Below are 22260 nucleotides of genomic sequence, written 5' to 3'. Positions count from 1 at the left end.
GTGGGCACTCTTTTCCTCGTCAGCTCCTGAGTTATGATGTCATCCTCCCTGTCTCCCCAGAACAGTTTGGGAGAACCACTAGACACCACTAGAAAGACCATGGACGCCAATAACACCCCTCCCCTCCCCTTATCATGACAACCGAAACTGTCTCCAGACACTGTTGGATGCCCACTGGGAGTGACAGAGACCCACTGAGTCAGGCCATCCCAAACGTGCCTCCAGCTGTGGGGAGACTCCATCAGTTGCTAACTGTCAGGCGGAAGCACTGTGATTTTATTTTATTTTTTTAAAGATTTATTTATTGGAGAGAGAGTGCACATGAGTAGGGGAGGAGCAGCAGGAGAGGGAGAGAGGGAATGTCAAGCACATCCCCACTGAGCGTGGAGCCCAAAGCAGGGCTCGACTCCATGACCGTGAGATCACGACCGGAGCCGAGACCAAGAGTCAGACACTCCACCAACTGAGCCACCCAGGCGCCCCAGCGCTACAATTTTATTAAGCACCTTCCAAACTGGGCCCATGACAAATAAGTTAGGAAAGAGATGGGCATGCCAGACGAAGGCAGGGCATAGGCAAAGACTCAGAGGCTAGAAACCCAGGAACAGGAGCAGGAAGCGTCAGGACCCTAGCATTGCTGGCAGTGAGAGGGGTGTGGGGTGCCCAGAGTCTCCAGCAAGCCCTCCCCTCACAGGGAGGTGGGAGAGTGTAGCCCGACCTTGTGAGCTGTCCGCCTGCCTCTGCTGGCAGCTAGTTGTCTGACCTCATTCAGGTTCGAGTGATGTCATGACCTTATGCCTCAGTTTCCTCACCTGCAGAATGGGATGATAATAGTACTGACCTCGCAGGGTCGTTGTTGGGAAAGTTACATGGGTGGACCAACGCACAGGAAAGCAGCAAGCACAGTACAAGTGCTTCCTGTCGCCGTTCTGGTCATGATGGATCCCAGAGCAGCTTTCTTGCTCCAGGTTCAACATCGCTCATCTTCTGGCAGTCGGGGGCTTCCACCTGCTCGCCTGCTATGCCCTTGTCGGCGTTGGGAGCACGTAGGGACTTTCCATGTATCAGGTGTGCATCAGACAGGGGTCTCCCTGGGTCCCAGAGTCTGGAGCTCTGGGTCGATAGCCAGGCTCTGCAGGAGCCATTGGCCAAGCGCACTGCCCCTCCTGGGCCTCTGTTGGCTCCCCTCTATAATGGGAATGGCCCAGCTAGCACCCCAGGCTATTGGCAGGGGGGCCGGTTAGAGGAGTAGAAGAGAAAAGCCCTTCATAATCCACAGAGTAGTGCAGGAGATCGTATTTAAATTACCAGCTCTTCCCACTTGCTTCTGAGCGTCAGGCGTGTACCTGTCACCTGCCCATGAGGGAACTCTGAGCAGGGTTAGTATTCGTGAGAGGTGCCACAGTGAGCTCCAGACACCTGCTGACAGTCTCCCCAAGCCCCCTTCTCGTAGCTGGAAAGGACCCCTCTGTACCCTGAGATCTGAGCCCTTCACACATTTCCCTCTTATAGACTGGACTCAGGTCACCCTTGGCCCTGAATTTGTAAACCCTGGGCTCCCACCCTGCTCCAACCGGTGCTTCTTGAGAGCAAGAATGGGTAACTGTCACCTTCCTGTCCGTCAGCTCAGCATCCTAGACAGCACCAACCTGGATGATGAAGGAGTAGGAAAGACGAGAGAAAGGGAGGGAGGTCTCAGAGAGCCGCGGGGATGGACTCCAGTGTTTCAGTTCGTGGGCTCTGGGTGAGCGAGGCGGAGCCGGCTCTGCCGCTCACCGGCGGTGGGCCCTTGTGCTACCTACGATATCTTGAGAGCTGCCACACATTAGCACTCCCTGTGAGCCAGGCTTAGTGCTCGGCTCTGGGACTGGTGGGGTTCATCGAGTGGTGCATTTGAAGGAGGAAGCTACCTATGAGGCGCGCTCAGCCACTACCGTGATCGTGCCTGCGGGCCCGTCTGAACCCTTGCGTCCAACCCCGGGGGCGGGCTTCATCACTCCTATTGCACAGACGTGGCAGTGGAGGCCCAGAGAGGTCTAGCACCTCGGACGAAGTCACACAGAGAGTTGGTGGCCCAGTGTGTCCCTCGGCTTCTCTGGCCCGCCTCTCTCATCTACTCCAGCAGGCGGCGTTAACGACGCCAGCGACAGCAGTAATAATAACATCGTAATAGACCCTAAAGGGAAGCCATCTGTGTAAAGCCCACACTTAGCATGGGGTTGGTAACTGAACAGAATGGGACAAACATGCACAGTGTTTATGAGGCAGAGGGGAAGAAGGAGGTGGATGGTGGGTGCAGCCCAGCCCTATAGCCTCAGCTGGCCCCATGGGGACTCTGGAGCGGGAGTGGTCTTTCAGCATGGTTCTGTGTCTGGCCAACACAGCTGGGCTTTTATATCCCCCTTGAAAACCTGCTGGATATGGGCCACCCCGGGATTGCAGCTGAGGGGACTCCTCAGGGGCCGAAGGCTACTTGTGACAGCACTCCCGGGTGGGCGGGGCTGGGGCAACAAGCCCTTCCTCGCAGGGGATCTACATCTGTACTTCCCCATATGTGTAGACAAATGCAAAAAGCTGGTGTGTTGGGGGTCCCCAGGACCACCCCCCAGGCTCAGTTATTCACAGAGAGGACCCATCCACAAGCCTCAGCACATAGCTGTTCTCATGCCACGATTCATTACAGCAAAAGGACACAGAGCACAGGCAACAGGGGGAAAGACACATGAAGTCTGGGGGAGACCAGCACCAGCTTCCAGGAGTCCTCTCCCCGTGGAGTCACACAGGATGCTCAAGGAGGTGTGACAGCACGTGTAATATGTCTAACAGAGACACTCCTGAGAGGCTCAGCACCCAGGGTTTTTACTGAGAGCTGGTCACATAGGCGCACTCTGCCTGGAACATACCAAAATTCTAGACTCCCAGAAGGAAAGCAGCTGTTCCGCCTGATAGTTTGGGCACAGGGGGCCCCTGTTATTGTTAGAGAATGCTGGATCCCTCTTCAAACCCAGGGTCCCAGACACCAGCCAAGGGCCACCCTTGTAAGCAAGTCTTTCCAAGGAGAGCAGTCAGGCCTTCTCGTCAATAACCTTTTTTATGTAGCTGAATATTAACAAAGAAAAAAAACAAGAACCTGTTTGAAAATAGGAAGGAAGGGGTCTTGAAAGCCAAGAATACACTTGACCCCGAGTGAACCAGAGAAGCAGAAGTGCCACTCGTTACCAGGAAGTTTGAGGCCCATGACTCTCATCTTCCCTGTAGATAATAACTTGGCTCATTTTGTCCACCCGCAGCTGAGGCTATCTCCACCTTCGCCTGCAAGTCAAGTCAGAAACAGACATTCTCGCTTAAACTCGTGAGTATCCCCAGGGGCGGTGCCAAGAGGAGAGGACCTGCGGCTTGGGCACCGTCAACCTCAGGGCCCCTCCGAGGGCTGGCACAGGCTGCAGAGCCCTGCCTTGGCCTGTGGGGGTCAGTGGGACCTCGGGCTGGGCACATCTCCCTCCAGCCTCAGGTTCTTTATCACGGTGGGGGGCCTCGGAAGCTGCCGTGAGGTCTGCCCCACACCCTGGTTCTGGTGCTGTCTGGCTGTGCAGTCTAGGCAGGTGTCTTCTCCCCTCCTGGGGCCGAGTTTCCTCATCTGGGTGAGGGAGCCCCTAATATCCACATTGTGTGCCCCACTTGCCTATCTGTCTCATAGTGTGTATTTCTTGATCATCTACTATATATCGCTGTGCCGGGTGATGGGGCCCATCAGACAAGCAATCAGATGGGGTGCCTGCACTGAGGAGTCTGTGAAATCACGCACAATCTTAGCACACAGGAAATATGCACTCGAGGGGGCCCCAAGGGAAAACCAACCAACCAAGAAAGAGAGCAGCCAGGCAGGCGAGTCACATCCCTCATCATAGAAGAAGAGTCTGATAAGAGCGTATCATCCTGGCTAGTAGCCTCATTATCCCTGAGAGCTGGACTTATGGGTGACTTTTATTTTCTTCCCTTCATTTATTCGGATTTTCTCACCCCCAAAAACACTGGGGCAGCCAGTCCTGGTGCCCCACCGCCATGGCCCTAGACGGAGGCTGTGTGAGTGGGCTCTGGAGCCAGGCTCACAGATGAGTAATGGCACCTGCTTGTTGAGAGCATGTTCTGAAAAAATAATCATCATAATAGTAAAATTTTAAAAAATTAAAAAAAAAGAGACAGCCTGTTCTGTGCCCAGCCCTGGGCTAAGAGTCTCACAAGCAAGCCTGGGGGAGGTAGTTACTTTTAGTTCCCCCCATTTAAGAGATGAGGAAATGGGAATTTGATCACTTGCCCAGGGGCACGCAGCATGCAAGTTCCTGTATCTCCAATGCCAGTAGACTACTCAGCACATAATAGGTGCTTTGTACAAAGAAGGAATGAATGGCAGAGCTGAGATTTGAACCTAGCTCTCTTTAACCCTGTCCTCTTAAGAAGCCAGCTGTACCACTCGTGTATAACCTCCATTTCATGGGCTGAGGTGGCTGCCCCAGCTCCTGCCATCTCCTCTGCATTCTAGCCAACTGGAACAGAAGAGGAAAGGGAGAGCGTGCCCAGCCCTTTGAGGGCATAATCCGAAAGCTGCCCACATTTCATCTGCTTACATCTCTATAGACCAGGAGTTGGTCATAGGGTCATTCTTCACTGCAAGGGAGGCTGGGAAATGTAGTTTCTAGCTGAAGGCCACAGGCCTAGGAAAACTTGTGGATCCTAGCATAAAAGAAGAGGAATCTGGGCAGTGGGAGATCATGTGTTCACATGCAGCACCCTAGGGAATTTGGTTCTGATATGGGGGTCATGGTGGCAGTTGCTGGCATTAACCTGGGGTGATGCATGGCCAGTGATGACCTTGTCTAAGAACTTCCGCTGTGACAGCCTTCTCCCCCTGCCATTCCCAACTAGGATGCCAAGGATGGGCGCTTGTTCAACGAGCAGAACTTCTTCCAGCGGGCTGCCAAGCCTTTTCAAGGTATTCTGCAGGGCAGTGGGCAAAGGGGGAGAGAGTTGGGGCTACTAGCTTGGTCAAAACAGCTCACTTCCCCCTGAAGGGGTGGGAAAGGGGGGGGTGACAGTACAGGCCCAGTTGTGCCGCCACCCGTCAGGCCGTAGGCCTCAGAAGACAGACAGCACGGGCTGAGGCCGGCTATACCAGCTCTGGAGAGCCAAGCGTTCAATTTTCAGGACCACAAGGCAGTTGCTAAACAGAGTCATTATTTAAAATTAACTACATCAACTTACAATCAAATACATTATGTCAAGATCAATAGTAAATATTCAGATCCTCAACACTCTTCACTTCCTAATTGTCTGTCTAGGTACCTAGCAGCCAGCAGGCCATTTGAAACACAGACCTCATCCATTGCTCACATCCATTGTATCTGCTTGGTGAAAATACCATACGGTGGTGTGCTGGTGTCTCTCCCAGCTCCACATTCTGTGATCTCAGATCCGTGGCCTGAAATGGGCCATGGTGGGAAGTGTTCAGACCACAAAAATTGGCAAACACGAGCAGTCAGGGAGTATTTTTCCCTGGACAGCCAGTCATTAAACTTTTATCAGCACACCACTGGCTCTGTACCATCCACCTGAGATCCTGGGAGACAGGCAGACCTCTGATCGATGCCATGACCAGTTGAGACATTTCCTGACCTTACTAATGATGCACGTGAATTCAGAGGTCACTCTGTTGTCCTTGTCCCTTGCATGCCAGCTTTGTATATGCTTTCGGCCGGGCTCACCCCCTGTCCCTTGCAGATGTAGGTTACAGTCAGAGGTCAGTGATGCGCACCCTGTCACCACCCTGCTGTCACCCACCCACAGAGGTGGCATCTCTAACCAGGAGCCTGACAGTCTGGCCTGGGCTCAGGCACTCTCTGATTCTGCCCTGAGAACGGGCCCTGGGCCCCGGGACCGGGGGGCTCTGAGCTCTCGCTCCCCTGCCTCCCGCAGTGAACAAGTGGAAGAAGCTGAACGCAGTCCCCCTACTGGCCATCCCCACCTGTGTCGGTTTTGGCATTCACCAGGACAAGTACAGGTGAGTCGCTTTGCTTGCCAGCCACGTCGCTGGTCCCGTTTTTTCTCACTGTGTCATGTTCCGGGGACGCTGGAGCCAGTCCGTGGCTTCCTTCTCCCCACCTTTGAGCCAGGCTGATCCCCTCACAATCAGGAACCCTTGGTCTTGCCCGGGACTGGGACCTTAGAGCCACCCAGCCAGGGTCCAGCCTCGATGGCCTATATTCTGCCCCTTCCCGTGGTCATCTCTCCCACCTCCTGGGACGCTCCTATCTTCCAGGTTCTTGGTGTTTCCCATGCTGGGGAGGAGCCTTCAGTCGGCCCTGGATGACAACCCAAAGCATGTAATGTCGGTAAAGTCTGTGTTCCAGATGGCCTGCCGACTGGTATGTACCTAGAAGCTGCTGGCTCCCGTCCAGGGGATGGTGAACTGGATCCTAAATTATCAGTCGGCTTGTTCACTGACACATTCAGCCCGTGCCTCCCTCTCCTGGACACTGGGGGCTAGCACTTGACTGGAACAGGTGCACACTAGGCCATTAGAGCCAGAGAGATAAACATTCCCATGTGGGAGTTGGAGGAAGGGGCCCCTGCCTCAAAATGAGGGGCTCCATTGGGCTTCCTGGTGGAGGTTGTTTCTAAGCGATGAGTGAGAAATAGCAAGGTACTGGGTGGAGTGGGAGTGGAGATACGTGGGGAGAATATCCCCGGCCAAGGTTACAGCTTAGGTAAAGGTGTATATAGGAGAGGGGAGCATAAGGCATGTGTTCATTGATTTATTCCCTTGTCCATCCATCCTTTTTTTTTTTTAAGATTTTTTATTTATTTATTTGACAGAGACACAGCGAGAGAGGGAACACAAGCAGGGGGAGTGGGAGAGGGCGAAGCAGGCTCCCCGCGGAGCAGGGAGCCCGAAGCGGGGCTTGATCCCAGGACCCTGGGATCGTGACCTGAGCCGAAGGCAGACGCTTAACATCTGAGCCACCCAGGCGCCCCCATCCGTCCTTTCATTAAATATTTATCAGGTTGCTGCTGGGTGTCAGACACTGTCCCAGGGGCCGGGAGTAATGGTTTTTATGTCTAGTGGGAGAGGATGGTATTAAACAGTTTCACAAGCTGTGAAAGTTCTCTGAATAGAAATATCCCTTTGCTATGACGGAGGATATGAGGACCCGATTTAAATAGCTGGAGACCTGGGCGTGGCCAGGAAGTGACCTATTAGGTGTGTCCTGAAGGTCTCTGTGCTGACATGTGTGGGGAGAAAGGGTAAGGTAGGGTTGGCATGGAAAGGTCCATAGTGACCAATCACGCAGAACACCAAGCTGAGGACTCTGTCCTGAGGGCACTGGGGAGCCACGGGAGGATTGGGAGCAGAGGAAAGGCAGGGTCAGCTCTGGGTACAGAAAGACCCCAGGGGCACATGTAGATGGACTGGAGGGTGTGATAAGGAGGCCAGGTGAGGTCGGCATGAGAGGATGGTCCTGAGGAGATGGGCTGTGGGGACGGAGAGTTTATAGAACAAGTAGAACCTAGTGGATAGGTAAGCCTTGGGGTCAAGGTGGGCCTGGAGATATATTCAGGATATAACTAAACCCAGGCAGTTCAGTGTATGAGTCTGGAGCTCAGTGGAGAAGTCAGAGCTAGGGATAAGAAATACAAATTGCTTAACTAAACATATTTCTGCTCTTTGGGAGAAATGAGAAGTCTTTAGTATATGTGGGTGTTGGGTTTTGCTTTTTGGGTTTGGGGGGTACAGCGTGGCAATAAGTAACCGACATCTTCCCCTCCTGAGTTTGCAGTCAACTGAGAAATAGGTAAAAGAGATAGATGGAAAACCAGTATTACCTTTAATGCTGATTTTTCAGAAGTCTAATTAGAAGACATGCTTAGGTATGTCGTCAAGAGTGGGCTTCCTACTGCTTCACGCAGAATTAGTAAGGTTTAAACACCTTTCTCCCCTCCAATCACAAGTAGTACCTCCTGACCCCAGGCTTAACTTGGAGGTTCCTTCACTGGGCTTTGCCTCGGAGCCTCTTTCTGTTTGTCATCATGGAAATGTTTGCTTTCTTCCCCCAGCTGGATGCCCTGGAGTTCCTCCATGAGAATGAGTATGTCCATGGAAATGTGACAGCTGAGAACATCTTTGTGAATCCAGGGGACCTGAGCCAGGTAATAGCCAAGTCCCTTCCCCCGTAGGGACTCTCTGGGCCCGGGATCTCATCTGCCTCAAAACCTCCATGTAACTCCCAATGCTTACCGCAAAGGATTGCTATCCATCATATGTAAAAGGCTCCTTTGAATAAATAAGAAGAGATAAACAACTGAGTAGAAAAATGGACAAAGGTTAGGAAAAGCAGTTCATAGAAAAAGAAATCCACAGGTTAAATATGTGAAAAGATGCTCAGCCTCGCTAAATAATGTCGGTAATCATAGAAACAAAAAATTAAAACTTCCTATTTTAGGGGTGGACAAAAAAGAAGGGTCTCTATTGCTGATAAGGGTGTAAGGAAACGGAAATTCTTTATATGCTGTTCGAAGTGTGAATTGGCCAACCTTTGTGGAAGGTCATTTCGATATAGCAGTCAAAATTTTAATTTTAATTTTTATTTTTTTTTAAGATTTTATTTATTTACTTGACAGAGAGAGACATAACGAGAGGGAACACGAGCAGGGGGAGTGGGAGAGGGAGCAGCAGGCTTCCCGCCGAGCAGGGAGCCCGGTGCGGGGCTCGATCCCAGGACCCTGGGACCAAGACCTGAGCCGAAGGCAGACGCTTAACGACTGAGCCACCCAGGCGCCCCTTATAATGTTTTAAAGTAAATTCTAATTACTTTATTAGTTGCAAATGACAGAAGCCCAATTTAACGTGGCTTTTAAAAAAAAATGTTTAAGGGGGTATTGCAAATTATTAGCCCATTGAGTGGGAAAATCCAGAACTTCATTGGCTTCAGACATGGCTTGAACCAGGTCTGTCTGGCTCCAAAAGTTAATGCCTGGAACCACTATTAAAGTTCAGGGCGCCACCCAGGCGCCCCAGTCGTTAAGCGTCTGCCTTCGGCTCAGGTCATGATCCCAGGGTCCTGGGATCGAGCCCCACATCGGGCTCCCTGCTCCGCGGGAAGCCTGCTTCTCCCTCTCCCACTCCCCCTGCTTGTGTTCCCTCTCTCGCTGTGTCTCTCTCTGTCAAAATAAATAAAATCTTAAAAAAAAAAGTTCAGGGGCCCCTGGCTGGCTCAGTCAAAAGAGTGTGCAACTCTTGATCTTGGGGTTTTGAGTTTGAGCCTCACATCCCTTTGTGGAAAACTAGAGGGGCGCCTGGGTGGCTCAGTCATTAAGCGTCTGCCTTCAGCTCGGGTCATGATCCCAGGGTCCTGGGATCGAGCCCCGCATCGGGCTCCCTGCTCTGTGGGAGACCTGCTTCTCTCTCTCTCACTCCTCCTGCTTGTGTTCCCTCTCTCGCTGTGTCTCTGTCAAATAAATAAATAAAAATCTTTAACGAAAAAAAGAAAACTGGAGCCCACTCTACATCCATCTGTGTTTACCAGTTATTCAAAGGAAGTTGATTGAAACACGGCATAAGAAATTAGTATTATTAGTGGTTACTCATGAGTGATGGGTTGGGGGCTGGAGGTGGTTGGTTTGGTTCTTTTCACTTCACACCCTTCTGTACTGTTTGGCGTTCAGTTGTTTCACATTGCACCCATGATTGACTTCTCTGACTCTGGAGTCCAAGCTCCTAACCTCCAAACTATATGGCTTCTCCCCATGTCCACACAGGTGATGCTGGCAGGCTACGGCTTCACCTTCCGCTATGCCCCCGGCGGCAAACACGTGGCGTACGTGGAAGGCAGCAGGAGCCCGCATGAGGGGGATCTTGAGTTCATTAGCCTTGACCTGCACAAGGGATGTGGTAAGAGTCCGGAGAAGGGATTCAGGACCATGGAGACATGCTTCTCATACAAGGGCAGCTCTAGGTTTTCATAACCACAGACAGCAGGTAGCCAGACACAGGAATCACGCTAAGCAAGCTAGAATAGGGATTCAAAAGCATGGACAGCCTGCATTAGGGAGTTGTAGGGCAGCCATTCGGCACCAAGGACAGCAAGCAGCTGGACACAAGGAGGTTCCACAGGTCCAGGGGTCAGATTCAAGGTCTGGTTTAGACTTGGAACCCATGAGAGTTGCCCAAGAGTCATTCAGGAGAGGCTGTCAAGGAGGCATCTAGCTGTCCATGCCTGGAGCACAGGAGAAAGTCTGGATGGAGACCCACATACCAGCAGTATCTCGGGAGTTGTCAGCTGAAGCCCTGGGAGAGGAATGAGATTATCCAAGGAAAGTGTGCAGAGTAAGTATGAAGAGAGTACTTTAAGGAGAAGATTCCTTGAGGCTGAGCCTCTTTCCCAAATCCCTTGATGTCATGGCCATCCACGTGTCAACCCATGTCCTCCCACCAGACTGAGCTCCCCCAGGAAAGGGGTGGTGCCTGTGCCTCCAGCATCGAGGAGCAGAAGGTCCGGCACAATCAACTCTTGGTCCTTGTTATATGCTTACACAAATGGTTGTGTAAATCATGCCGTTTAGGAAGCATAAAAAAAAATCCCACAGTCTCTGTTACTCTCCTCTATTGAGGCTGCATTCGGTGTCCATCCTCCTGGGCTCCCTCAAGCCTCCTCTGTAGCTCAGGTAATCCCACACCATACTTTGTCTCCATTAGACTGTCAAGGGTTAGACTGGTTAGGAGCTAACCAAATTCTTGCCTGGGATTTAAGAATGTGGAATGGGGTCTGGTGCACAGAGCTCTGAGGACCCACTGAATGAATGAGTGCATGAATGAAAGACAACTAGACGAGGGAGTAAGCTAGTGAAAGCAGGGAGGTAGGGACAGCCGAGAGAGTGAACGAGAGTAATTGAGAGACTCATGAGAGCACAAGAGCAGGTGAATGAAAAGTGAATGAACAGACGAGAGCCTGTGTGCATGGATGGTTGAGTGCATTGAGTCAGAGAAAAGGAGTGGAGGTGTCGGTGCATGGAGCATTCGGATTGAGCTGCCACCTCTCGCCCTCCCTCCCCAGGGCCTTCCCGCCGCGGTGACCTCCAGACCCTGGGCTACTGTTTGCTGAAGTGGCTCTATGGGACCCTGCCTTGGACAAACTGCCTTCCCAACATCGAGAATATCATGAAGCTGAAACAGAAGTGAGTCCGGGGGTCAGCAGAACCCAGCACTGGCCCAGCACCCCCGAAAGTGGGGCAGGAGCTCAGAACCCAGCAGGGAACAAAAAGAGGGAGGCAGCGTCCAGCAGAGCCAAGGCCTCTGCAGTACTCAGGTGTGTCCCGTAGCGTCCATTCCACCAGACAAGCGTGGACTCTGGAGTCACGCTGCCTGGGGTCAGATTCCGACCCCACCACTGCAGTGTGTTGGGTGGGCAGCCTAATAACCTCCACAAGTCTCGGTGTTCTCTCTGGGATGAGATCTTATTAGCACCTACGTCAGGGGAGTCAGGTACGTAGCACTCAGCACAGAGCCTGACCTGTAGAAAATACTCATGGTGCACAGGACGCCATGACTCATTCATTCCTTCACAGACAAGTGGGCAACCTGGGCAGTGAAGCCTGGGCCCTGCTTCAGCATGTGGCAACACTGGCCACCCGAGTCCACACTTCCTGTCCCCGCCCTCTGCTTGTAAAACCACCCTATCCTGCTAGCTCTGGTTTAGACATTCAGTACCAAGGACAGCGGGAGACTAGCTGGCCCTGGAGAGACATTCAGCACCAAAGACAGCAGGCAGCAGGGCTGGGAGGGAAGTGCACACGGCCACTTTGGTCTTCAGCACCAAGGACAGTAGACAGCCGGGGCGAGGGAAGCCCTGCGGGAGGTTGGGATTCAAGATCTGGTACAGCTGCGGGGGTGGGGGTGAGAGTTGCCCAGGAGTCATCCAGAGGGCCCATCTAGCAGATGGTTGGCCATCCATGTGTGAAGTGCAGGAATGAAGTCTAAACAGAGACTCAGACCTCATTGCTATCTCAGGAGTCGTCAGCAGAAGCCCTGGGAGAGAATGGGATTATCCAGGGAAAGTGTGCCTGGTGGGAGGAGGCAAAACTCCAGGGAACAGCATCGAGTCCCTCGTGCTTCTCAGTTCTCTGTGTGCCGTGTCGCTGGTTCATGCTGAGCCTCTCTCTCGTATTTTTCCCTTTTATAACCCCCCACCATCTTGTCTCAACCATGGACACCCACTCAAACGTACTCAGCGTATGTTCTACTAATACATTTGCTTAAGTATATCTGTATCCTTAACTCGTGTGGTAGTGGCGGCACTATGTGCGTTTGACCTGCATAAATGCTATTCTGCTCTAAATGTCATTTGTTTCTGGCATTTTTCACTCAGCACCGTGTTCTTCAACTTTAGCCGCATCGTTACACGTGCATTGCGTTTACTGCTTCTGATTCCTGCTTTTCAATGAGTTGTATAGACATGTTTGTGACCTTGAATAATCTATGATGAGTGTATTTAATTTGCATAAATAGTACTGAGCTCTAAATTTCATTCTGTTTCTTGCTTCCTTTCACTTAGTGCTGTATTTTCTAACTTTAGCTAAGTTGCTAGTTCAGTGCCTCCAAATACTGCTCCTGGATTTGTTTGTTTGGATGTATCTAGATCTCGAAAAATCTGTGATGTTGCTGTTGGGTGTGTATTTGGTTGGCACAAATGGTACCATGCCCTGAATCTCCTCCTTCAGATTTCTGCTCAGTCACTCCCCAGGGGAGGGCCTCAGGTTTCCTGCCTGTGGTGCTCAGAGGAAGGGACCTGCCCCCATCACACCGGCTTGCTCATAATGACCTGTTTGAGGCCAGCATTTATCATACATTTGTCTGTGCCAGGCACTGTGCCAAGTGCTTCCTGTGTCATCCTCCGAACAATTCTGAGGTAAATGCTCTTATGACTGAGGCACAGAGAGAATCAGCCCAGGTCACACAGCCACTAAGGAGAGGTCCTTAGACTCACAGCCAGGCCATTTGACTCCAGAGAAGGCTCTTTCACCTCGTAGCTGTGTGGGAGGCTTATCACAGATGGATTGGTGGCATTCAGATGCAGCCTTCCTTCACTCATCAGATACTTATTGAACACTTATTATGCACCACACCGTGGTCTAGTCCCTGGGGTTACGGGAATAACTGAGACAAATGCCCTCTGGGAACTCATATCCTAGTGGAGGTGACAGTAAAGAGACAAAGAGTGAAACAGAGCATGTCACAGGCCAGACTGGTTGGGACCGTTGGGCCAGAGCCCTGGGTACCCACCAGGAGGACTGTCAGGGTGTGGCCACACACCACTCCTTTAGATTTAATGGCCGGGGCAGGTCTCATGGCAATGGTGACAGGTGAGTCGCCTCCAGAAGGGCAGTGAGGCAAGGAGGATGTCTCACTTTGGCGCTGATATGCCCTTGACCTCTCTGCAGAAGGAGAGAGAGACACACAGAGAGAGGCCCTGGGCTTCCAGGCTTCCACAAGCAACCTCTGCCTCAGAACCCACCAGAACATGAGCCCATTGCCCTATTTTCTCAGAATTTATTTTTGCACTATCTTTCTAGTTTTCCGGTAGCTCTCCATTTTTGAAACGAAGCCAGGTAAAAAGGAGTCAGAGAATTGGTAACAGTGGCAGTAGGAGCGTATGGCCCAAGTGCTAAAGCATTAAATGTGCCCGAAGCCTGTGAACGGCTCCTTCACGCACTTCCGTTGTATTAAGGACAAAGCTGAACTGCTCTTACAAGGAGATCCTAAACCGCGGTGGCTCAAACGAGGTAGATGTTTACTTCCCTCTCGGGAACAGAGCCTTGGCCGCTTCAACATGCATATATCCTCCTGTGGGGCTAGCTCTGCCACCCCCGTCTCTCGTTGCTTTTGAAGGGCAGGACTGGGAATGGCATGCGTCTCTTGGTCACATGGTCACCCCAAGCTGCAGTGGGGGCTAGGAAACATCTCTGGCCTGGGGCTGCTGACCCTTGGGATTGTGCCCTTAAAGGGGAGAAGTGACAGTGGACAGCAGGTAGAGACCCCTCCACGGTGCCACCTTCAGCCAAATTTCTGTGCGGGCAGGGACCGCAGCAGCTCTCCCCCTCACTGTGTTGCTCACAGCACAGCACTTGGCACATGGTGGGTGCTCACGGAATGAATGAACAAGGAAAGCATGCGTGAGCCTTCATTCACCGGCCCAGGCTTCCATGTGGACACACAGGTCAGGCAGATGCGGCCCCGGCCTTGGGGAGTTCCCAGGCTGGGAGGAGACGCCTGGGCAGGAAGCAGGTGCTGCCCATGAGGGTGGAGGCAGCCCCAGGAGCACCGTGGGAGCAGAGGGGGAGGCAGGTCACCCGGCCTCAGGCCACTGGGTGCCTTTACCCAAGAGATGCCTGACCCAGTGTGTACAGAGCAGAGGGCTTTCCCAGACAGGCAAGGGAGGCAGGATGTCTACGCAGATAGGATAGCACGTACATGAACTACTCATTCATCCAGAATCTGTTTCCCGAGGGCATTTATGTGCCGGTCCTTGTGCTAGGAAATGCTGAAGACCCAGATGTGAATTAGCGGAGGGCACCACTTGTCATCGGTGAAATCACCCCTCGAGGCTTCGCTGGGTTGAATCCTCCTTCCACTGCGTCCTCTAATTCCTAAGAACAGCCCTATCCCCCTTTTCACATCTCTGCCACCTTCACTTCACAAGAGATCATCAGTGAGTGGGACGTGCTTCCCTAAGAGGCTCTGCACTCACCAAATTAGTGCAGAGTAAATAAGATAGGTCCTAGTAATAATTTTAAAAATAGATGACTTAAGATAACGGTTCATTCCCTAAGCCCCGGCTCCCAATCACAACCACAGAGGGAAGGTCCGAAACATCAAGATGCTCCACAGGGGGATGCGGTTGGTGGTGATGAGCTCATTATAGGCACTGCGCCCAGCCTCGAGTGCACTAACACAAAAGACTACGAGGGTAGTCAACACCTGGCAGACATTCGGCTTTAAAAGTTTGCTCTCCCTTCCCTAAAAGACCTCTTGCATACACCTCTGTCCCGTCAGGTTTCTTGACAACCCGGAGACCCTCGTGAGACAGTGCAGTCGCTGGATCTGTCCCTCAGGTATGTCCTGCAGGGCAACGGAACAGTTGGGGGCCATGGTGGGGACAGGTGGCTTGGGGTCCATCCTGGAGTTGCCTCTCCAAATTGTATGTGCATCTATGCTCTTCTAAAAAAACCAAAATCTTCCCCCCAAAATCCAGAAGTGTCTCTGAAGAACAACACATACACACACACACACACACACACACACACACACACACACACAGCCACACACAATATTGTATTTCTCTACGAAAATTTCTTTGGGATAGCAATACAGGCGAGGTTCTGTCAGGTGCTTCTTTTCCTGGTCCCACGGGGCAGGGGAATGCATGCTGATGCCACCATTCGGCAGCTCGACCGGGGCGGGCTTGTTCAGTGCTCCTCTCTCCTGTCTGGCCATTGGAGCTGGCTTGTCACTGGCAGGTCTGGGAGGCCTCAGCTCTAGGCTTCTCCTCAAAACTCTGTCAGAGGCAGCTTTCTGCAGAGCAGAAGAGGCCCAGAAATCACTCTGCCATGTTCAAACAAGTCACCAAGGCTGTCCCAGACTCTAGAGGTGGCCAAGTAGCTCCACCCCATGATATGGGAGAAGCAGCAGACATTGCAAAGGGACACGGGGCAGAGATGGGAGGTGCTGCACCTCTGCAAGCTGCTGCCGGCGCTTCCTCTATGTATGAAGCAAACACAGATAAATACGCGCACACCTGGCTTTGTCTTACAGAACCATTGTTTTTACAAAACTATTTTTTTAAAGATTTTATTTATGGGCGCCTGGGTGGCTCAGTTGGTTAAGCGACTGCCTTCGGCTCAGGTCATGATCCTGGAGTCCCGGGATCAAGTCCCGCATCGGGCTCCCTGCTCAGCAGGGAGTCTGCTTCTCCCTCTGACCCTCTTCCCTCTCGTGCTCTCTATCTCTCATTCTCTCTCTCTCAAATAAATAAATAAAATCTTTAAAAAAAATAAAATAAATAAAGATTTTATTTATTTATTTATTTGAGAGAGGGTGGGGGGCGCAAGCAGGAGGGAGCAGCAGAGGGATTGGGGGAAGCAGACTCCCTGCCAAGCAGGGAGCCTGATCCGGGGCTCCATCCCAGGACCCCAGGATCATGACCTGAGCCGAAGGCAGACGCTTAACCAACGGAGCGCCCCACAAAACTATTATTTTTAAAAATGAAAATAGGCTCGCCTTACATACGTTTTGGTCAACATCTTGTTTTCATTAATTGACACTGGCTTTTCTGTGTTCTTACTCCTAGATCCACCGCAACCTTTTTTTTTTTTTTTAAATAGCCACACAATATCCATGATTTGGCTAAACCATCATTTTTTTTTTAAGATTTTATTTATTTATTGGACACACAGAGAGAGCATAGGCAGGGAGCGGCAGACAGTGGGAGAAGGACAAGCAGACTCCCCGCTGAGCAGGGAGCCCAATGCGGGACTCGATCCCAGGACCCCAGGATCATGCCCCAAGCTGAAGGCAGACGCCTAACCAACTGAGCCACCCAGGTGACCCAAAACCATCATTTTTATTTTTTTTAAAGATTTTATTTATTTGACAGAGAGAGACAGCGAGAGAGGGAACACAAGCAGAGGGAGTGGGAGAGGGAGAAGCAGGCTTCCCGTGGAGCAGGGAGCCCGATGCGGGGCTCGATCCCAGGACCCCGGGATCATGACCCGAGCAGAAGGCAGACGCCTAACGGCTGAGCCACCCAGGCGCCCCACCAAAACCATCATTTTTAAAGCCAATCCCCGTGACTGGAAATTTAGACTGTTCCTTTTTTTTTTTTTTTCCTAGTGTCCCTTCTGTAGAACTTCCACATTGCTTTCTAAACATGAGGCAGAAAAGACAGAAGTAGCTTGTCCCTTCTAGCTCCGTAAGGGCTCATTTTTTTAGTTACCTGAAATCCTGGGTTCAGATCATGGCTCTGCTCAAGTCACTTTCCCCTCCAGCCCTGGGTTCTTGGGCCATGAGGAATGAGCCCCTGGGTTAGTTCCCTGAGGCTCAGCCATTCTAAACCAAGCTGGTCACGGGGTGTGGGGGGAGGAGAAGGTTCTGCACCCCACCACCACTCCGCTCTGCGCTACCGGCCAGGGGACTTTCAGTGGGTAAATGCCCCTCTGAGCCTCAGCCTCCCCATTGAGTAAAATGGGGCCCATGATAGCCCCCACCTCCCAAGTTGCCCTGAACACTCAGGGGCGCTGCCTTGGCTTCTGCCGCAACCCTAATTAAATGTCCTTTCTAACTGAGAGCCCAGCCTGCGATAGGTAGTCCCCAGGTGCAAGCTCTTATTGACTGTTGTTATTAGTATCATAATTGGCACTTTTTAAAAGTGTGATAATGCTATTGTATTTATTTAGGGGGAAAAAAAACAAGAGGACCTTTATCTTTTATCCTTAACTTTTAAAGTAGCCCTTTTAAACTGTATCTCTGGCGCCACTGCCTGTTTTGTGGTGGGGGGAGGGTTGTTTGGTTAATTTGTTTTACATTTTGAAATAGCTGAGGTTAAGCATCTGACTTCGGCTGGGCTCAGGTCATGATCCCAGGGTCCTGGGATCCAGCCCTGGGGGGAACTCCGCACTCAGCAGGGAGTCTGCTCCTCCCTCTCCCTCTGCCCCTCCCCCCACTTGCCCCAGCACCCCTGCTTCTGCTTGTGTGTGCTCTCACTCTCTCTCTCAAATAAATAAATAAAATCTTTAAAAAAGTTAAATAGCCGAGGGAAAAAATCAAAAGAACATCTCATGGTACGTGAACCTTGCCTAAAATCAGCCTGCAGCGTCCATAAACAGACCTGTGTTGCCTCACTCACAGCCGTGCCCATCGGCTTACATGTCATCTGTGGCTACTTCTAGGCACACAGACCCCACCCCACCCCACCCCCACACACACACAAAGCCATAACTGTCACCCTCTGGCACTTTACAGTGAAAGATTGCTGGCCCCTGTTTTAGGAATACCCACTCAATATTTATAGGGAAAATGATATCATTAGCTGGGATTTGCTTTACCCCAATGCCAGAGGGGGAAGTGACGGGGGTATTGATGAACAAGATTGGCTGGGAGATGGTAGTTGTTGAAACTGGGTGATGGGGTATACTGGTGCTGGACACCACTCTATTGTTACATATGTTTGATGTTTTTTTAAAAAAAAAATTTAATCGAAGTGCCTGAGGCAGTTCCAGGCACAGAGGAAGCACTGAGCAAATGGGTACCATGGTGGAGACTGGGCACAGCCCCCCAGGCTCTGGGTTAGGGGCCCTTCTCAGGCCTCTCTCATGGTGGGGGATGTCTTGACCATAGAGACCCTGCAGGAGTACATGAAGGTGGTGATGACCCTTCAGTATGACGAGAAGCCGCCCTACACCGTGCTGAGGAACAGTCTAGAAGCGCTGCTGCGGGATCTGCGGGTGTCAGCCTACGACCCCGTGGACGTCCACATGGTTCCATAGGTGGGTTCTGATAGGAGGAGTTTGTGAGTCTGAACCCCACCCCCCCATACCCCCACCCCTGCTTCCCGGACACCATTTACTCCAGGGCCAACTTCCCAGTTATATGCTGGATTTTTCCGCAGGGTTCTTGAACCTTCCAGCCCTCGGGAATGGCAAGTAGCTTGAAGCTAACTCAAATTGGCTTTAAGGAAAAGGGGGATTGATTGGCTCTTGTAGCAAGAAACTTCCAAGGGGAAAGCTTTAGGCATGACTGGATTCAGGGCCAGGAAAATAGAATCAAGACACCATCGCTCTCTCCGTCTTTCTCTCTTTCTTCATCCCTCTGTTTCTCTACCCCTGTATCCATCCATCCATCCACCTGCAGCCTCTGCTTTCCTTTGGGTTGACTCCCCACCCCCTCGTCCCCTGCCCCCATCACAAAACTCGCTGGCTCTGTGCCCGGTGCCACACCCAGCTCTTCCCTGTCCACACAGAAGGTCCACGACCTTGTTTATGGCGGCACCATATTCCCCTGTGGGTGGAAGGCTACTCTTCATAACCAGCGGCTGGGCTGGTTTGCTTGGTTTCCTGGGTGCTTGTTCTACAAAAGCAACGTTGCCTTGAACACCTGTGTGCACGGGCCTCACTCGGGTGTGCGTGTGTGTCTGTGGAGGGGGTTCTTATTTTGAAAGAGAACTGGATCACTCTCTGTCAGAGCCGTGTACCTGTTTGCACTCCCGTTAGCCCCTGGGAGGGTGTGCAGAAATTTGGGGGAGGTCAAAACTACATAAACTAAGTTCACTCACCAGTTAACTCCAGCAAGGCTGCGTGGACGGGTTCTGAAGTGAAGCTTCCCCGGGGCCGGAATCAGAGCTCAGTGTTTGTCTAAGCCAGGGGTTCTCAGATGGAGGCCATGTTGCCCCCAGGGGGTGTCTGGAGACACTTTTGGTTGTCACGGCTGGGGAAAGGGTGCTGCTGGCATCGAGTGGGTGGAGGCTGGGGACACCACTCAATGCCCCATGATCTACAGTGGGCCGCCACCACAGAGACTCTCCAACAGTGACGGCGTGGCCCTCTCCACCCACACAGCTTGCCCGCTGCCTCTCTCCAGCTCAGCAGACAGCTGTCCAGGAGACCGCCTGCCCCCCACCCTGTCCCACAACCCTCATCTACTCATCCTGTCCCTCCAGGCAGTGGCCAGCCTCCCTGGTCCATCTCCCCCGGGTCTCTGCCTCCCCGCTTCTCCTGGGATCTCCCTGGGGGTGGCCAAGAGCGGCACAGTCACTTGGCAGAGTCGCCTACTGGTGGTGAGCTCCATGAGGGCGGGTCTCCTCTGTCTGGCTTGTGTCTGCGATCCCGCCGGCCCCTCGATGGCCACACGCACGGAGACCCCACCCATATTTACCGACCGAGACTCCGGACTTCATGTCAGTGCTGGCCGGTCCTGCAGCACCTTCCTGTCTGCGCGGTGCAATGGAAATTTTATTTTATTTTATTTTTAAAGATTTTATTTAGGGGCACCTGGGTGGCTCAGTCAGTTAAGCGTCTGCCTTCGGCTCAGATAATGATCCCAGGGTCCTGGGGTGGAGTCCTGTGTCGAGCTCCCTGCTCCGTGAGGAGTCTGCTTCTCCCTCTCCTTCTGCCCCTCCCCCCGCTTGTGCTCTCTCTCTCTCTCTCTCTCTCTCTCTAACAAATAAATAAAATCTTAAAAAAAAAAAAAACTAAAACTAAAAAAACCTAACAGCCCCTTCCCAGGATCATGGTGGTTTGGGGTCTAAAACTGAGTAAGTCCCCTCAGTAGCAGGTTTGTGCCATAGTTAGGAACTTAATGAGGAGGTGCTATTCAAAGGGCCTGGTGACCTGGAGTAACTGGAGGATTATCCCACCTCAGCTTTCTGGCAGCTCCTTGCCTTGGCCTTCGAGGCTGACCTGCCTACCTCCCCTCACCCCCAAGTCCACTCTGTGCCAGCCACACCGTCCTCCCCTCAGATTCTAAACCAGGCCAAGCTTGATCCCACCTCAGGACCTTTGCACTTGCCATTCCCATTTTTTTCCCCTTCATCTTTGAATGACTGGCTCCTCATTATTGACTCTCAGACCTGAGCCTTCCCTGACTGCCCCAGGGAGGCACCTCCCCACCCCCTCTCATCACATTACCGGTTTCGCGCACAGCCCCATCCCGTTCAGGAGGGAAGCGTGTGTTCAATTTGTAGCGTCTCTACCCCCTCTTCTTTTTTTTTTTTTAATTATTTTTTTTAAGATTTTATTTATTTATTTGACAGAGAGACACAGCGAGAGAGGGAACACAAGCAGGGGGAGTGGGAGAGGGAGAAGCAGGCTTCCCGCGGAGCAGGGAGCCCGATGCGGGGCTCGATCCCAGGACCCCGGGATCATGACCTGAGCCGAAGGCAGATGCTTAACGACTGAGCCACCCAGGCGCCCCTCTACCCCCTCTTCTAAATCATAAGCCCAGCAAAGGTTCTTGTTTATGGTAGTATTGCCTGTCTCTAGAAAGTGCCTGTCACACAGTAGAGGCTTCATGGGTGCTCCTTGAATGAATAGGACACTAACAGCCATTTTTATTGTCTTCCAGAACTTTTGACTCGAGGTTTGAAACAGAAAAAACAAAACAAGAAATGTGACTCAAGGCCTGCTGTAGTATCACAGATATGCTTCTAGAAAGATCCCTCGAATGTGCATACCTGCTACTTTAAGCAACACTTTGAATCAGTCTTGCTTAGCATCAGGGAACCCACAGTTAAGCTCCAGATAATGTGAATTCCTCCGTTCGACTGTCCCGGCCTTTCAGCTGTCATCTCTCACCAGCCACTGGGGTTGTAGACAGAGAAGACCCTGAAACTCGTGGTTGGGGGTGAGCCACCCCCTCAGTGGGGACCCGTCCTGCTACTCTTATCACCACTATCCTTTGGTAATAAATTGTTTCACTGCAGTTGGAGAGTTGAGTGTCTGCAAAAGGAGTTCCTTTTGGAAAAGTTTACCTTTTTTCCTCCATCTATCCAAAGTTTCATGCAGATATCCATCCATCCTTCCTTCCTTCTGTCCTTCCTTCCTTCCTTCCTTCCTTCCATCCATCCATCCATTCTTACGTTCATCCAACAAACCACCCATCTACCCATCCATCTTTCCATCCATCATCCATCCATTCTTACATTCATCCAACAAACCACCCATCTACCCATCCATCATCCATCCATCCATCCACCCATCCATTCTTACATTCATCCAACAAACCACCCATCTACCCATCCATCATCCATCCATCCATCCATCCATCCATCATCCATCCATCCATCTTTCCACCCATCCATCCATCCATCCATCCATCCATTCTTACATTCATCCAACAAACCACCCATCTACCCATCCATCATCCATCCATCCATCCACCCATCCATCTTTCCATCCATCATCCATCCATCCATCTTTCCACCCATCCATCCATCCATTCATCCATCCATTCTTCCATTCATCCACCCATTTTTCCAGCCATCCACCCATCCATTTATCTGTCCAGTCATCAGCCATCCATATACCAATCCATCCATCCATCCATCCACCCATCCATCCTTCCATATACTTTTCCATCCTCCACCCTGCCACCCACCTTTCATCCTTTCATCCATCTGCTCATTCTCCCATCCATGTACCCTTCCTCTTCCATACGTTTACCCT

At 51.7% G+C, this 22260-nt stretch overlaps 1 protein-coding gene across 3 annotated transcripts in view; it reads left to right on the top strand.

The window, feature by feature from the left end:
* Positions 1-21523, top strand: part of VRK3 (VRK serine/threonine kinase 3) — a 31380-nt gene extending 9857 nt beyond the window's left edge. For all 3 annotated transcript variants that reach the window (XM_027617301.2, XM_027617300.2, XM_027617299.2), the window contains 10 exons: positions 3291-3352; positions 4924-4990; positions 5971-6055; positions 6314-6419; positions 8110-8202; positions 9811-9943; positions 11106-11226; positions 15101-15159; positions 18440-18588; positions 21161-21523. In XM_027617301.2, the coding sequence (XP_027473102.1) occupies positions 3291-3352; positions 4924-4990; positions 5971-6055; positions 6314-6419; positions 8110-8202; positions 9811-9943; positions 11106-11226; positions 15101-15159; positions 18440-18588 (875 nt within the window). In that variant the 3' untranslated portion in view covers positions 21161-21523. The remainder of the gene's footprint in view (positions 1-3290; positions 3353-4923; positions 4991-5970; positions 6056-6313; positions 6420-8109; positions 8203-9810; positions 9944-11105; positions 11227-15100; positions 15160-18439; positions 18589-21160) is intronic.
* Positions 21524-22260: the final 737 nt, after the last annotated feature.

The sequence above is a fragment of the Zalophus californianus genome, chromosome 17, assembly GCF_009762305.2.
Source record: "Zalophus californianus isolate mZalCal1 chromosome 17, mZalCal1.pri.v2, whole genome shotgun sequence".
Taxonomy (NCBI): Eukaryota; Metazoa; Chordata; class Mammalia; order Carnivora; family Otariidae; genus Zalophus; species Zalophus californianus.
Note: the sequence above shows the minus strand (reverse complement) of the source record. Positions and strands in the feature narration are given on the sequence as shown.